Source organism: Lactuca sativa, chromosome 9, assembly GCF_002870075.4.
Source record: "Lactuca sativa cultivar Salinas chromosome 9, Lsat_Salinas_v11, whole genome shotgun sequence".
Lineage (NCBI taxonomy): Eukaryota > Viridiplantae > Streptophyta > Magnoliopsida > Asterales > Asteraceae > Lactuca > Lactuca sativa.
Window position 1 is genome coordinate 6,664,086 of NC_056631.2, and position 15,198 is coordinate 6,679,283.

At 36.9% G+C, this 15,198-nt stretch overlaps 3 protein-coding genes across 4 annotated transcripts; 1 reads left to right on the top strand and 2 right to left on the bottom strand.

The window, feature by feature from the left end:
- Positions 1-933: 933 nt before the first annotated feature.
- LOC111886357 (sister-chromatid cohesion protein 3) lies at positions 934-6,960 on the top strand. Its single transcript, XM_052767608.1, has 20 exons — positions 934-1,091; positions 1,227-1,410; positions 1,832-1,944; positions 2,088-2,180; positions 2,277-2,440; positions 2,511-2,747; positions 2,833-2,977; positions 3,078-3,256; positions 3,336-3,522; positions 3,936-4,097; positions 4,185-4,385; positions 4,563-4,700; positions 4,783-4,986; positions 5,081-5,225; positions 5,294-5,400; positions 5,492-5,641; positions 5,743-6,002; positions 6,085-6,200; positions 6,288-6,549; positions 6,627-6,960. Exons 1-19 carry the CDS (start codon positions 1,047-1,049, stop codon positions 6,539-6,541), a joined length of 3,084 nt encoding a protein of 1,027 aa, XP_052623568.1. The 5' UTR covers positions 934-1,046; the 3' UTR covers positions 6,542-6,549; positions 6,627-6,960.
- Positions 6,961-7,395: 435 nt separating this feature from the next.
- Positions 7,396-12,895, bottom strand: LOC111886450 (serine/threonine-protein phosphatase BSL1). Of its 2 annotated transcripts, none has more exons than XM_052767162.1 (21): positions 12,266-12,895; positions 12,118-12,178; positions 11,970-12,048; positions 11,794-11,873; positions 11,619-11,713; positions 11,423-11,522; positions 11,250-11,319; positions 10,624-10,725; positions 10,431-10,512; positions 10,168-10,359; positions 9,910-10,081; positions 9,504-9,723; positions 9,266-9,433; positions 8,960-9,198; positions 8,792-8,876; positions 8,614-8,712; positions 8,336-8,535; positions 8,179-8,254; positions 7,934-8,069; positions 7,701-7,843; positions 7,396-7,621 (listed from the first exon to the last, which is right to left on the bottom strand). In XM_052767162.1, the coding sequence occupies exons 1-21, from the start codon at positions 12,468-12,470 to the stop codon at positions 7,538-7,540; spliced, it is 2,688 nt and encodes an 895-aa protein (XP_052623122.1). In that variant the 5' UTR covers positions 12,471-12,895; the 3' UTR covers positions 7,396-7,537. The 2 variants fall into 2 exon arrangements, with proteins under 2 accessions (XP_052623122.1, XP_023738466.1); XM_023882698.3 differs by having other exon boundaries at positions 10,168-10,335; positions 12,266-12,894.
- A 963-nt stretch (positions 12,896-13,858) lies between these two features.
- Positions 13,859-14,667, bottom strand: LOC111886451 (histone H2AX). Its single transcript, XM_023882699.3, has 2 exons — positions 14,339-14,667; positions 13,859-14,254 (listed from the first exon to the last, which is right to left on the bottom strand). The coding sequence occupies exons 1-2, from the start codon at positions 14,534-14,536 to the stop codon at positions 14,033-14,035; spliced, it is 420 nt and encodes a 139-aa protein (XP_023738467.1). The 5' UTR covers positions 14,537-14,667; the 3' UTR covers positions 13,859-14,032.
- Positions 14,668-15,198: the final 531 nt, after the last annotated feature.

Consider the following 15,198-nt stretch of genomic DNA (forward strand, 5'->3'; position numbering starts at 1 on the left):
AACTTAACACTTTTGGTCCTTAAACTTTAAAAGTTTTCATTCGACGCCCAACCACTATTGAAATCTATTTATGATTTATCAACAATGTTGATTATAGTTATTAATCGAAATCATTTACCTTTATTTATTTCACTCCAATTTATTTTATTTTAAATTAAATAAACGTTTTGTTTATACTTATTATCAAAATGCTCAAAACTTCTAGCCCTAAAAACATGATATTACACATACATTTAAAATTTTGTGCAAGAAGAAGAAAGTAAACCACAACCGCATAAATCTTACTCAAATTGGAGACGATCCTCTACCAAAAAGCCTTGGGTGTTGCCGATCTTTTTCCCTTAGACTTTCACTTCATCGTTTGAGTCATTTATGAAGATATCAACCGTTATTATCTTTTTAATGACCCAAAACACACATAGATAATCTGATTATGATTGTGTATAGTTGACCAAAGGCCACATAATCTATACAACCGGGAAGCTGGTTTGATAATGCATATATTGACTTTATTAACATGTAATTTTTTGAATTTGTTTTGTATATGAGGACCAAAATTAACTTTGATGACCTTTTAAAACCAAAAATTTTAGTTTATAGGGTTTTGATGCAAAAAAAAAAAAAAAAAAAAAAAAAAAAAAAAAAAAAAAAACTCTTTAGAGTGCATCATGATCAGGTTTTGGAAATCCGGATTGGGCTTTTTCCCATAAACCGGATCATTAGAAGGATCCGAATCCGAACCAAGATTGGCCAATCTGGTTATGAATCTGGATGCGGGTTGAGAAATACGAATCACATTATTTTATTCGTATACGATAGACGGATAGTAGTAAAAAGTTATTTACGAAATTACTGGAAAAGAGTGGGAAATGATCCGGTGAAAGCCGTCTTCCAAAAGACAGGATGCACTCGTTGTACGGTGCAAGTAACCGTGTAGGTATATAAACACCACCATCTCCGGAGCCCCAAATAATTTGCTTCATTTCCTGGCGGGAAATTCCCAAATCTCACACACTACACAAACACACACTCAAGATCACAACGCCATGGAAGACGAACCCGATGTTCCTGAACCACTCGTTCGCCGCTCGGTTAGTCTTGAAATATGTTCGCAAGTTATTTTTTATTGTGAAATGATTTGATAGCTAGGGTTTTAAAATTTCTTATTCGCCTGTTTGTGTAATTGTGTGGGTATGAAATTAATTGATGTGCTTATGTGTTAACAGAAAAGGAATAGGGTTCAGACGAGGACTTTCGATGGGTTAGTAAGTGATATTAGAGACATTGTCGAGTCTGAGGAGGAGTCTGCAGATGAATTCGTCGAACCTCGTCGGAAACCTACCCGAACTCGAACTGTGGAAGCAGCTCCTTCTACTACGGCATCGAAAGCTTTTGATCAAAATTTAATCGGTGAGTTTAGTGAAGTTAATATCGTTCTTAAATTGGAGTTGGGTGTTATAAAATCATTTATTGTAATGCTCAATTCATCATTCAATTTACAATAAAAAAGAACATATGAGGTAAACCATGTGGATAATACCAGTAGACGATGTAGGAAAGAAGAAGAGGGATGGGTTGGGGAGTTTCCTACTTCAAGCCTTAAAGTTATAGTGGTCAAACTAAATTGATTTGAGTTTATAAGGTAGTTACGCTTCATCAAGACATGGATTGTTATTGGCTAGTTCAATGCTGTATCATAGCCTATACTGCCTAAACTATCTTTGTCTGCTGTTCCATGCGAAAGTTTAATTTCAAGATTGTTTTTTTTTTTACACTGCATAAACTATCATTTTAACATGCTTTCATTTTGTTTATCCTTTCTCTTCATTAGAGGTCGTTAAAAGCAATGGGAAATTCATTCCACAAGTGGTTAAATCATGGGTCGAGCGATATGAGAAGGATCCGAAGCCTGCAATGGTTGAACTCTTAACAATGCTGTTTGAGGTAAATCCGTAAATATGCATTTGGTTTTCTCCAATCTCAAACATAGTTACTTATGTTGCTCCCATATCCCAGTAGCCCGAAGAAATGTCACACTTCATTTTAGTGACTTGAATGTTTACCTGATTAGACCTGAAAATGTACAGGCTTGTGGAGCTACATATCACATCCAAGGAGAATTCTTGGACGAAACTAATGTTGATGATGTTGTAGTTGCTCTTGTAAATCTGGCTGCACAAGTATCCTTTTGTTATAGTTAATTTCCATGTTCTTTTAAGCTTTACCAACATATCACATCCATTCCTATGTTTTCTCCTTAGCATGATGAAATTTAGGGCAGAGTTGAAGACTATCAAAATTCAAAAAAGAAGGAATTCAGAAGTTTTAAGGAGAACCTTGTCTCATTCTGGGATAATCTGGTATCAGAGTGCCAAAATGGACCATTGTTTGATCAAGTCTTGTTTGACAAGTGCATGGACTATGTTATTGCTTTGTCATGGTTGGTATTCCTACTCTTTGTTCTATAGCTTTCAAAATACATATCTTTCTCAGTATACACACTTTTTCAGTACTCCTCCGAGAGTTTATCGCCATGTTGCTTCCATGGTGGGGCTCCAGATGGTGACCTCCTTCATAGGGGCTGCCAAGATACTTGCTGCCCATCGCCAGACTACCCAAAGGCAATTAACTGCTGAGAAGAAGAAAAACTCTGAGGGGCCTCATATTGACTCACTTAATAAGAGGCTTTCAGAGATGCATGAAAAGATAACAATGATAGAGGAGATGATGCGCAAAATATTTACAGGGTACTCACTATTTGCTTTCTTTCTTGTTGCTTCATGTTTACCATAGTTTCTTCAGTTCAATAACAGCTTCCTGATTGTTTTGAAGGTTGTTTGTGCATCGTTATCGAGACATTGATCCTGAAATCCGCATGTCATGCATACAATCGCTTGGAACATGGATCATCTCATACCCATCACTGTTCTTGCAGGATTTGTACTTGAAGTATCTTGGATGGACACTGAACGACAAAGTAAGTTGCTCTTGTGGTTCTTATCTTTTTATAAATTATGTTCCTGCTAACCCTACCAAAGGATCAGTTATTAATTTTCTTTATCTATATATATCTGAAGAATGCTGGTGTTAGGAAAGCTTCAGTCCTTGCATTGCAAAATCTGTATGATGTGGATGACAATGTGCCATCTCTTGGATTGTTTACTGAGCGATTTTATAAAAGGATGCTGGATCTTGCTGATGATCTTGATCTGTCTGTTGCAGTGTGTGCCATCAGTCTTGTAAAACAACTATTGAGGTATCTATCGGAATACCTTTTTTGATTATTTGTATTCAGTTTAATGTGAATAATTTACATTATCTGTGGCTCATTGCAGGCATCAGTTGGTTCCGGATGACGATTTAGGGTCATTATATGATTTATTAATCGATGATCCTCCCGAAATCAGGCATGCCATTGGGGCGCTTGTGTATGATCATGTTGTTGCCCAGAAGTTCAACAACTCACAGTCCCGTTCATCAGGGGATGAAGGCGATTCATGGGAGATGTCTATGTCATCATGGGCATGGACTGGTTGAGAAGATTTGGAGCGGTGATCGACTGCGAGCGATAGCTTGTGACCATAGGAGACCCTAGTGGGGGAGTTCTTACGGTTTATGGCGAGGGTACCCGTTCTGGGTCAGCATTTTGTTCAGCCGTGAGAGCGAGGCAGAGTCTATAGCAGGGCTGTAGTGGGTTTGTGACTTATGTGGTGGATACGAGGGTAGGTGCAGAGAGACTGAGGTTGATCAATGAGGTTCCGATAGTGCGTGAGTTCCCGGATGTTTTCCCCGAGGAGTTGTCGGGTGTGCCTCCCAAGAGGCAGGTGAGTAAATCTTGCCATAATAATATATATATATATATATATATATATATATATATATATATATATATATATATATATATATATATATATATATTTTTGCTTGAAATATAGGAAATGATTGACAGCAATAGGAAGGATATAACCGTTGCTATGATGAAGAACTACGCACCACTTATGCGCAAATATATGACTGACAAAACGAAAGTCCCTTCACTTGTTGAAATTATTGTTCACATGAATCTTGAACTTTACTCACTGAAGAGACAGGAACAGGTAGGCAGGTCACAGTTTCCCTTTTTGTTCATTATATATCTTTGTAAAGTCTTACTTAAAGGAGTTGTTTTTATTTTTTTATTCCAGGGTTTTAAAACGGTTCTTGACCTGATAATAGAGACATTCTTTAAACATGGTGACAAAGATGCTCTCAGATCTTGTGTTAAATCTATCAACTTCTGCACAACTGGAAGCCGGGGTGAGCTACAAGATTTTGCTCAAAATAAACTGAAGAAGCTTGAGGAGGAGCTTATTGTTAAACTTAAAGCTGCAATAAAAGAAGTAGCGGTATGATTGTATTACAGTTTAATATCACTAGGATTCCCCTTGCATTCCTTGATTGGCCAAGTTATAGACCTAATGACTAAATAGTCCCCCTACTTATTCATCCGACAATCCTTGTTTTTTGGTATAATGTAATCCTAATTCCTAAATGTGAAACTAAGATATTTATTTTGTTTGTAGGATGGTGATGATGAGTACTCACTTCTTGTAAACATGAAGAGATTATACGAGCTGCAATTGTTAAGGCCTGTACCAATTGAAAGTCTGTATGATGATATCGCTATGGTTCTAAAAAATTTCCGCCACATAGATGATGAGGTTTGAATTCAAATCTTTTTTAAATTTTTTGGACATATTTTCAATGCTTTTTTTTACATATTTGAATAAATGTATTATGTAGGTTGTCAGCTTTCTGCTTCTCAACATGTATATACATGTTGCCTGGTGTTTGTGCTCGATTATGAACAGCAAAGTTGTCTCTGAGGAATCATTGTCTTCTCTGGTATCCAAACGGAACATTCTATTTAATGAGCTTGATTACTTTTTGCAAAACCCACCTGAAGCTCAAGGAAAGGGAACTTCTAGAAACCTCATTGCTAGTAGGGTGAGCATATATAGCATTTTTTTTTTTTTTTTTTTTTTTTTGAATTTTGAACCAAATTTGATATTTTCTAAACTCTCCCATTTATTTTTCCAAGGTCTGTACAATACTTGCAGAATCGTGGTGTTTGTTCAGAAAGCCGCTCTTTGAAGCAACACATCTGGAAAGTTTAGGATACTGTCCTGATATCTCTACCATTAGAAGATTCTGGAAGCTTTGTGAGCAGCAGTTTGATGTTTCAGGTAACATAACTTTCTCAAAAAAAAATTTTGTTAATAAGTGATTGAACACTTGTTTTTCTTGTATGCAGATGAGACGGAAGATGAAGAAGCTAACAAAGAGTATGTGGAAGAGACGAATCGAGATTCTATTATGATTGCAGCTTCCAAGCTAGTTGCAACCGAAGCTGTTCCCAAGGTTTTTTTTTTTTTTTTTTTAATCATTCAAGTTTCTTGTTTGTTTATTTATGGGAAAAAAGTGTAGTGTGATTTATATATTTAAAATGCAGGAGTATTTGCAGGAGCATCTTGCCCCGGATATTATTTCTCATTATGTAATGCATGGGCCAGGTGTGGCTGAAGTAGTAAAAAGTCTGATTATTTCTCTTAGAAAAAAGAACGAAGATGTGTCTGATATATTTCTCGGGGCACTCAAACAGGTAAATATTTATTGTTTTTTTTTTTTTTCTAAAAAAAAGAAAGTATACTTGATGATCCTAGTAAATACTAGTGTTATTATTTGATTTTATTTGGGATATAGGCATATGGGAGGTATCTGAGTACGGCCGACAATGAGTCATTGTCTGCCCAGAGGTTCAAAGAATGTAAAGATCTGTCTGCTCGGCTTTCTGGTTTCTTTGTTGGTGCAGCCGCACGCATGAAATACAGAGGGGTCATATTAAAAATCATGCACAATGGAATCAATCTTGCCTTCATGGATCGTCCATGGCGTTTTCCTTTTTTAATGGCTGCTATTATAAATTTTGCATCCAGGCTTGCTAAGTCTGATAATCTTGCCATGTAAGCTTTACGTTTTTGTAATGCAAGTCGGTTATAAGAAAATAAATACTCCACTATACTAATCATACAACAATTGACACAGTATAAAGGATCTTGAGGATCGAACAAGAGGTGAAAACATGGATCAAGATCCAAGTGGGTGGGCCCCATTCAAGGCATTTATGGCCAGCCTACATGAGAAATGTTTGAGAAATGAAGGTTGGTCGGTTATGTTATGTTATGGCATGCTACGTGTGTTGTGTGATTATTAATTAAGTGATGATGATGATTGGTTTGGTTTGTCAGATGAAAAAGAGGTGAGTACTGTTAAACGTGGGCGGGGGAGGCCACGTAAGAAACCACCATTGATGGAGGGGAAGAAACTGTTTGCTGACAACACCTCAAGTGAAGACGAGGATTCCATAGATGAAGAAGAAAATCAAATGGATGAAGATGACGAGGTGCCTATGATACATTCCATCAGAGCATCTGCTAAACTCAGGGCACTTAGACTTGCAAACAAAGGACACGATCTGCCTGCTTCTGCATCAAAGACGTAAAGTAAAAGGTAACACAAATGATTTTTTATTTTATTTTCCTACTTCTGTTGTTAATTTGTGTGATTGTTGCTGTATTTTTTTGCAGTTACCTACTACCTTTAACCAGGGAGAGGAAGCACCAAGTGGAGGGGCTTAATGTCGTTTATTAGGTGTAGACGATAGGGAATATGTAGATTGTTGTTTTATCATCCTCATGTGTGTGTGTGTGTGTAATTTTATGCACAAAGCATGTGTTTACAGAGAAGGGAAGGCAAGGGGAGGGGTTACTTAGTTTTGTATGTTTTCATTTCTGCAGTAGATGCTTATTTTGTTCAGGTCAGTCAGCCTTGTAACATTTGATATCTTTAAAACGTATCTCGTTGGTGCTGAAACACATATGTATGTAGTAGTTTCAACATTTAATTAGTTATTTCATCAAATCATTACACAATATATATAATCAAAATTCAATCGTGCTATGAGAACACACTTATCCTATGATGTTCTGCAACAGTGCAACGTGATCATTTTGGGGCAAATATAAGATAGTTATTCTTTTATTCCAAACAAAGCAACCTACTTGTTCATAAATCACATTTGGGTGAAACTGTAACTAGTCTGGTCAGCTCATCATAACCATGTGCAAGCGTATTGCATATCAAACATTAGATCAAGATGGTCGGAAAAGTAAGCTACGTTTAAATTTTTTTTTTATTTTTTATTTCTACAGTACCAGTACACACCATCATTTGTCTTGTGATGTAACAAAATATGCCCAAATTTACAATATATATATATATATATATATATATATATATATATATATATATATATATATATATATATGGGAATAAAACTATGTGCATGGTATGATATGTTACAAACAGTCTTGATAGCTTAACTTGCGTCTATAATATAATTTAAATAAAATACAAGACAAACCCTTGCCAATTGCCATGCATCAGTTGCCTTCCACATACATGAAGAAGGAAAATAGTTCAAAATTGGATATGCTTGTCAAATATATGCGAGGGAACTCCTATCGTGGTCAGGTTGTGGGCGCCCCCTGGTTGGGGTAGGTGGTCTTTGTATATTCAACTCCTACAAACAACACAGAAAGAATGAGAATGAGAATGATGAAACATTATAAATGAAAGTCTGAAGAGAAGAGAAGAGAAACCTGCATCCAGGTGTCATCTTGGGGGGGACGTTCTGGAGAAGTTTCTGGCGATTGAAGTGGAGGTGGCAATGGATGAATGAGTTTTGGAACAATCATCAGCCCCCTCCCGATTACTAGTATAGCACCAGCATTGTTAGCGGTACCTGAAACCCAGAAACAAACCCACCATGATTTTATATATATTTATTTTGATTTTAGATGAGATACGAAAATCAAAATTTTCTTATTGTTACCGCAGTAATTGGTTGCAGAGAAAAGGGTAATGAGTTGTCCCTGAGCGAATCTTTCAAACCCGTCCATTACACATTCATGTGCTCTTATAATCAACTGAAGTTTGTTCCTCTTACAAAAGTCCGACACCCTGTCAGGCTGCAAATGCAAATGCAAATGCAAATACAAATAGTTGGTTACTAGCTATAAATATAATAGTATTATGTATAAACTAATCAGTAGCTGTAAATAATTAAAACATACATACCCCAAAAGTGACCAGACCAGGGCCCCTAGCGTTTGGCCTCAGACCTTCCACGCTATCATTTTCTGTAGGATCAGACCTACCAGCAAAATATAAAAATAAATGTATATCCTAATCTTGTTTTGAAAGTTGAAACAAAAAGAGGAATTTAGCTGGTTACCAGAGCAGATCCATGAGGACAAGGGATCCGGCATCCATGGTTATGGGCCTTTCTATTTTCTCAATCTGTTCAACTAAATGTATGGACCTCCCTATGCCACCATGCATACAGATTATCTTTTTCTCAATAAGCGCCGCAAGTGGAAGATGGTTGAATAGCTGATTGAACCGCGTCCATGCCCATATCCCATCATTCTCTCCCTGTATGTATTATTATGTATTATGTACCATCCATCCCTGCATATAATAAATTAAAACCCTTCACCAGCAGAATCATACCATTCTTTCAATGCATTCAAGACGGAAACCAAAGAGTGCGTTGATATCAGCAGCCTCATGATTCCCTCGTATCAAGTGAACATTCTCCGGATACTGAATCTGAAAACAACCAACCAACATAATTATTATTAAATCAAATCAAATCAAATCATAGTATGATGGTGGATGGCTTGCTTACCTTTAGAGCAAGGAGCAGAGTGATGGTTTCCAAACTATGTTGTCCTCGGTCAACATAATCCCCAAGGAATAAATAGTCGATATACCTGGAGTGGACCCACACACAAAAAAAAGAAGTAAACAACAAGCTTCTTAGACACAAATCAAGTATAATCTTAGTCATACTCACGTTATATCTCCAGCTGTTGAAGGATACCCGTATTCATCAAACAACCGCATCAGATCACCAAACTGACCATGTAAATCACCAAACACTTTGATGGGAGCTTTCAGCTGAAGTACCGTAGGCTCATGCAAAAATATCTGCTCCGCCGTGTAGCAAAGCTCACCCACCTCATAAGAATCCAGGAAAAACCTCCTGTTTGCAGGAGGTTTCCAGTTTCTAGGCCTAAGCAAAGTAGATATGATCTGCAAAAAAACATCCATATATAGTAAGTAAATCAATAACACAATAAAGAAAAAGAAAAAATGGTACCTTCTTATGTAGCCCTTGTGGTGACTTTTGCCTTGTAAACTTTTTGGCAGAATATGACATGTCATTTTGCAAAGGAATCATTCGTCTGCTTTCGTTTTCAAACTGATCCAAGGACAACTGCCTCACCAGTCCACCTAGGTTACCCACAGCCTCTTTCGCAACCACAACCTGCAGTATGTCAGTCATTGTTACTTTAGCATCTGAATAACATAATGTTAGAAAACAAGAAATATCATACAGCTCTTGGATGAAGCCGAACATCTCCCTCCCCATCACTACCCTCTGAATGGTTATCTGCAGCTTGTGAGTCGTTATCATCTGCTGCTGCTGCTGCTGCTGCAACAGATGTCTCTTCAGGAGATGCAGCATGTGTCTGTGCGGCTTGCCACACCGCATTAGCAGCCTCCGCTTCAGCAGCAGAAGCTTCCACCAGCCTGTTCATTGATTCTTTGTCCATGCTGCCAGCCCAACCCAAACATCATCATCAATCACTTCCATGATTAATAAAACCAACAGCATTATGTTTTATAATAGGAAAAAAGTTGAATTTTGGAAACCAACTTTCTCCCTTTTTCAAAGTTATTCTAGCAAAATGGGTTTCCAAAATTCAACCTTTTCCCTTTAAAATATATATCAAGACTAACCTTAAGCCTCCAGATGAGGGACTTTGAGATCCATTATCAGGAGTTAAGGGATCAAATGGGGTCAAAGGATTTGTCCTGGGACTGGAGCTTCTCTCTGATGTTAGTACAGGAGTATTCACATCAGATTGGTAAGGCGAATTCTCAGCGATTAGGAAATCATCTAACAAAATCTCTGCACCACACACATATAACAAACAATATTATATTATATATTCTGTTTGACTCATGAATAGTGAATTTATTGGGTTTAAGCCTTACCTCCCCTGAGGCCACCATAGATATATAAACGGACACCGACAGCAGAAGCAGCATGTCGACAACGGCGCATGACTTCCAAAGAAGGATCCTCTGTTTGGGGCTTCGTAGTCCGTGTGGCGGTCACCAACCCATGTCTATCTAACCAAACACCAGCAGCCGTGTCCAAAACTGTAAAAGTAAAATTAATAGTATCTGCTTATTTATATATATATATCCACTCGTTAATTCTATAATATTTACAAATTTAATTAATGTGAATTAACCTGCAACGGCTGCTTCACCATCTACAGCCCGACCCCCCCTCAGAACACCTCCTGTAACATGCAGCCGAGCCCCAACAAAGACCTGATTACCACCAGATCAATTCATCATTAACAACTTTACACACACACACACACAAGAGAGAGAGAGAGAGAGAGAGAGAGAGAGAGAGAAAGAGAGAGTCCTATTACTTACCGAGGCATGTTGGTATCTTGATGATGGGGAGACTCCAGGTGCAAGAGTCCATTCCCATTGGCCATTCCTATGCATCAGGAGTCCATAAGCATCTGCCAATGGCTGCACATGCACACATACAACTAAAACTATCACAAAATCTACTCAATCTTACAAAAAGAGTTGTACTCATTTGTTATTGGTTTAATAATATTGGCTGGTGTACATGTAGTATAATGTGAAATTTTGAACTGTAATATTGTTAATTAAAGAAAAAAAAAAGAGAAAAAAGCATCAAGTTGTACTCATCTGTTATTTGTTTACCTAAAAATGGGTCAATTTGGGTTATACATTATCTTCTTCGGGTCAAATGGTATATATTTAAAAGAACTTGGCTAGTATGAAGCAGCTCAGATGGATCAAACAGGTCACAAATCACCCATACTGTATCCAAATAATTAAAAACCTCCTGTACCACTTTATTAAGTAAATGTATATGTATACTAGTATAGCTTTTATAATCTTATATAATAAATTAATTATTAATAGAATTTTTAAAAGTGGACAATGGACCCTATTAAAATTAAATATAGTAATAGAGTATTATGGTAAGCCTAGATGATAATTGATAATGATAATCCACATACCGTGCCAGAGGTGTCTCTTCCACCACAAAGCAAAAACATGCCATCTGAGCGTGCACTAGCTGTTGCATACCTGAAAAGACCAACATAAACAAGCTTGCATAAAATCTACAGAATACACAAATACCCTCAAATAAAGGCCAATTATCTACTTACAACTAAACATATCCACTTACATTCTAGCAGAAGGTTTATCACCTTCTGGATTCAGCTTCTGCCATGCATATGGTTTTTGAGCAGTATCCAGAGCCCAAGCATCTGACAATACTCTCTTTCCTAGAGAAAAACACAGATCACAGATGATATTATTAGTGGTTACAAGTTACAATTACAGGAATGTAAATGCACCCATCTGTCCATAAATCCACTCACCATCATTGCCACTAACAGTAACTAGGTATCGTTGTGCAACCAAGTCCATGACATGCCCATATCGTGGGCCAGGACCCTGTCCTTGAACAACAAGTCTGCACACCATAAACAAGAAATCAAGTCAACACTTGAAGAGAATTGTAAGCATTAACTGAGAATTCCACCAAAAGGTTACCTGTGCCATTTGTATTTATCATTAGTCATGTCAAGCACATAAAGATCATCTGTTGAATGCCCAGCAGGACCAATGCCGCCCTAATCACGCACAATCAGTTTATCAAAAACCAAAAAATCAGATAAAAGGCTAAAAGCTCTCCCCTTTTTTTCACTTTAGTTCATAATTATGGTTACCTGAAATACAACCATGGTTCCAACAACAGCAGCTGCATGAGCAGCCCTGGGTGAAGGTGGTTCTCCAGCTGGTCGAATTCTGGAAAAAAAAACATTAGCATTGACTTCTAGAAAAGTTAAGTCAAATACAAGAACGAATTAGAACTACCTGGTCCATTTCCTGGTCAGAACATCATAAGAATGAACGGAATTTGTCACGCCAGCTAACCCTAAAGTTGTGAATCCAACAAAGAGTCAATAACTTGAAGCTATTTCAAATTATTTATGTAAGGATTAAGAGAGGTTTAAAACATTACTGATGCCGGGGACGGGGGAGGAAGCGCCACCTTCGATGGCAGTGGCGCCGCCGAATAAGATCAGCCGAGGGCCGTGAGCTTTGGTTTGGGCGACGGCGGTCAGAGTGTGGGCACATCTAGGTCCAGGGGCGTCGTCTTCAGTGTCCCAATACGTCTCCAGTGGGTGATAGGATGGAGCGGGTTGTAGCCAAGGCTTTGAACCCATCAAAGCCAAAACCCCAATTCTTATCGATCCCCAAAATCAATTCTACTAAGTAGAAAGAATAAAAAACGAATCTCAATGAAACGTCTGAAAGAGAAAAAAGGATTGGAGCAAATCCCACCTCCGTGCCACGATGGTGAATGGAGGTGGTGGGAGACGTGGTCCCGGAGTTTTAGTGAGACTCTCTATCTAAATCACTATTACTGCTTCAATTGTTAGTACAAAAAAGTTGAAAAATAATAGAACATGAAACTTGACGATCGATGTTGAGACTTTTGAATCTTCTTCTGCGGATTTTGAATTGAAATTTGGGTGAAAGTGAAATGAATGCATCAAAGATGGGATTAACAAGGAAAAATGAGGAGAATGAGAGTTAGTGGGCCAGCAAAGACCAAACTGTGTTTGAAAGGCTGTATCTGGTGTGGAATACTCCCGGAAGTAACAATCTGGAAAGCGATCAACTTAAAAAAGTAATAAAAAAACAAAAATACAGAATTCTTCTCATGGTATTAAATAGCTTTCTCACATGAAAATTTTATTTCTTTTCTTCTTTGTCAACCAAAAACTACAATATCTTTACTAAAAACTTAAAACTTATAGTATTTACTTAATGTCTTCGTCATCATGATATCTATTTGTTTATCAAAATACAGTTTAAGAATTTAATTAATCCATAAAAAATATTCTCGTTAATCTATCAAAGGCATGTTCTACCCGTTGTTTCATCCCAAGTCATTGGATATTCCCCAGCCTAACAAGTAACAAGAAGAACAAACTCTCATATGCACAACTATTCATAACAATTTACAAAAAATAAAATAAAAAACAATACTGTAGATAAAAGTCAACTCATGAAGAAGCTTATTACTGAATCGCTTATAGATCAATTATTTTTCCTTCATTCACACTCAATCAAGCACAACCTAAATTATATAGCAATGGGGTTTGCTCAACGTGTTCATATCCATTCAAAATAATGTTCGTATTAAGTATTGCCTATTGTCCCAAAAGCTGCAACAGAATCAAAGAAGCAACATTTCATTGTTGTCAAAATATAAAAAGTCTACTTCAAGCAAAAGTATGAACCGTGTATCTTTTTTTTTTTCCAGCGACAGTAGTATTCATGGCTTTGTCTGTGTCTTTTTGCGACTTGGATGCCTGAAAAAAGTTCTCAGAACATAAGTAGAGGACTTAAATCATTGAAACTAAATGCTGTTCCACTGCATGTAAAATAAACTCTCATGAACGTCAAGATGATTGGAATGGCCTTACCTTCATCAAGGTCAAGCGTGTTAGTATTAATTAACTCATATAAAATCGTTTGCAAACTCTTGTTCATTGGCATCACACACAGCATATATAAACCCTCATGTCAAATTTTTACAACTAAATTTCATTTAATCTTCAAAATTCAGGATCAGGGATCAACTGATCAATGTGTATTACGTAGATAGGCCAGGGTTTTACATTTGACTTTTAGATCAGGAAAACAATAGGAAAAAACCCAAAAGATGTTTAACAATCCTGAAAACTTTGAGATCCGGTTGCAGATACTAATTAAACCCTTAGAATTCTTGCGAAGCAGATCCAATCTCATCCTTCCCCTTCCCAAACTTTTTAGGCAACAGATTGTGATGAATATTAGGTAAAACGCCGCCATTAGCAATAGTAACAGTCCCCAAAAGCTTGCTTAATTCCTCATCGTTTCTCACAGCCAACTGTATATGCCTCGGAACAATCCGATTCTTCTTATTATCCCTCGCTGCATTTCCCGCCAATTCAAGGACCTACTCAAACAAACTCCAAATCAAATCACAAGAACAATAGCACAAACCAAAAATAAAATGAAACAACGAATGTAAATGATCAACCTCAGCGGCGAGGTATTCAAGAACGGCAGCGAGATAGACTGGAGCTCCGGCACCAACACGTTCCGCGTATTTACCGGCTTTGAGAAATCGAGCGATTCTACCGACGGGGAATTGGATGCCAGCTTTCTGAGATCTGGAGACTGATTTTGTTATTTTAGATTTACCTCTCCCGCCTTTAGTCGAACCTTCCGTACTCATTGTCGATCAGCGATGAAGAAAGAAAAGCCCTAAAATAGCTCCGATCAGTTAAGCGTTGTACTTGTGCTTGATTTGGAGTGTCAAAGATGGGACACAGAGAATGCTTATATATAGGTTTTCGAAAGGCCGATGAACGGTTTTTACGAACCGGCAATTTTACAACTTCCCTCGGTTCGAATATAACGTAATAAAACCCGTTTCCGTAATTTTAATGGTGGTAATCATCAATTCCTTTTTACCATTAAAACTTCAAACTTAGTTAAACAATGTCCGATCCAATCAAATGAATCAAATCGGATTTTATAATTTGGTTTTCAAAAACCAAAACATTTTAAAAGTACATATAATTATAATATTACTCAATTTTATATAAGAAATGAAAACAAATTATTTAGTTGTGATTTGAAATTTATAAACAATTACTAAAAATATATATTGTAGTTAAGTATTTTATAGACAGAAATTTTTTGAGAGAAAATGCATATTAAAGTTTTTTTAATCGGGTGAAATGTTTTTAACCTATTTGAAAAAATAAATTACATAATTAATAAATAACTATAGATATATATTATAAATAATAATTGTTTATTTAGTTTTTTTGGACTATTCGGTTCTTATTTTATAAACCAAAACTAATCCGAAATCCAAAATAATAATTTGGT

Excerpts from the sequence above, each read along its gene's own strand:
- LOC111886357 (XM_052767608.1), top strand. The coding sequence starts at position 1,047 with ATGGAAGACGAACCCGATGTTCCTGAACCACTCGTTCGCCGCTCG. Across the intron at positions 5,401-5,491 it reads CAACCGAAGCTGTTCCCAAG|GAGTATTTGCAGGAGCATCT; the intron begins GTTTTTTTTTTT and ends TTTAAAATGCAG. Across the intron at positions 5,642-5,742 it reads TTCTCGGGGCACTCAAACAG|GCATATGGGAGGTATCTGAG; the intron begins GTAAATATTTAT and ends TTTGGGATATAG.
- LOC111886450 (XM_052767162.1), bottom strand. The coding sequence starts at position 12,470 with ATGGGTTCAAAGCCTTGGCTACAACCCGCTCCATCCTATCACCCACTG. Across the intron at positions 12,049-12,117 it reads CTGACCAGGAAATGGACCAG|AATTCGACCAGCTGGAGAAC; the intron begins GTAGTTCTAATT and ends TTTTTTTTCCAG. Across the intron at positions 9,199-9,265 it reads CACAAGGGCTACATAAGAAG|ATCATATCTACTTTGCTTAG; the intron begins GTACCATTTTTT and ends GTTTTTTTGCAG.
- LOC111886451 (XM_023882699.3), bottom strand. The coding sequence starts at position 14,536 with ATGAGTACGGAAGGTTCGACTAAAGGCGGGAGAGGTAAATCTAAAATA. Across the intron at positions 14,255-14,338 it reads TTGAATACCTCGCCGCTGAG|GTCCTTGAATTGGCGGGAAA; the intron begins GTTGATCATTTA and ends TTGTTTGAGTAG.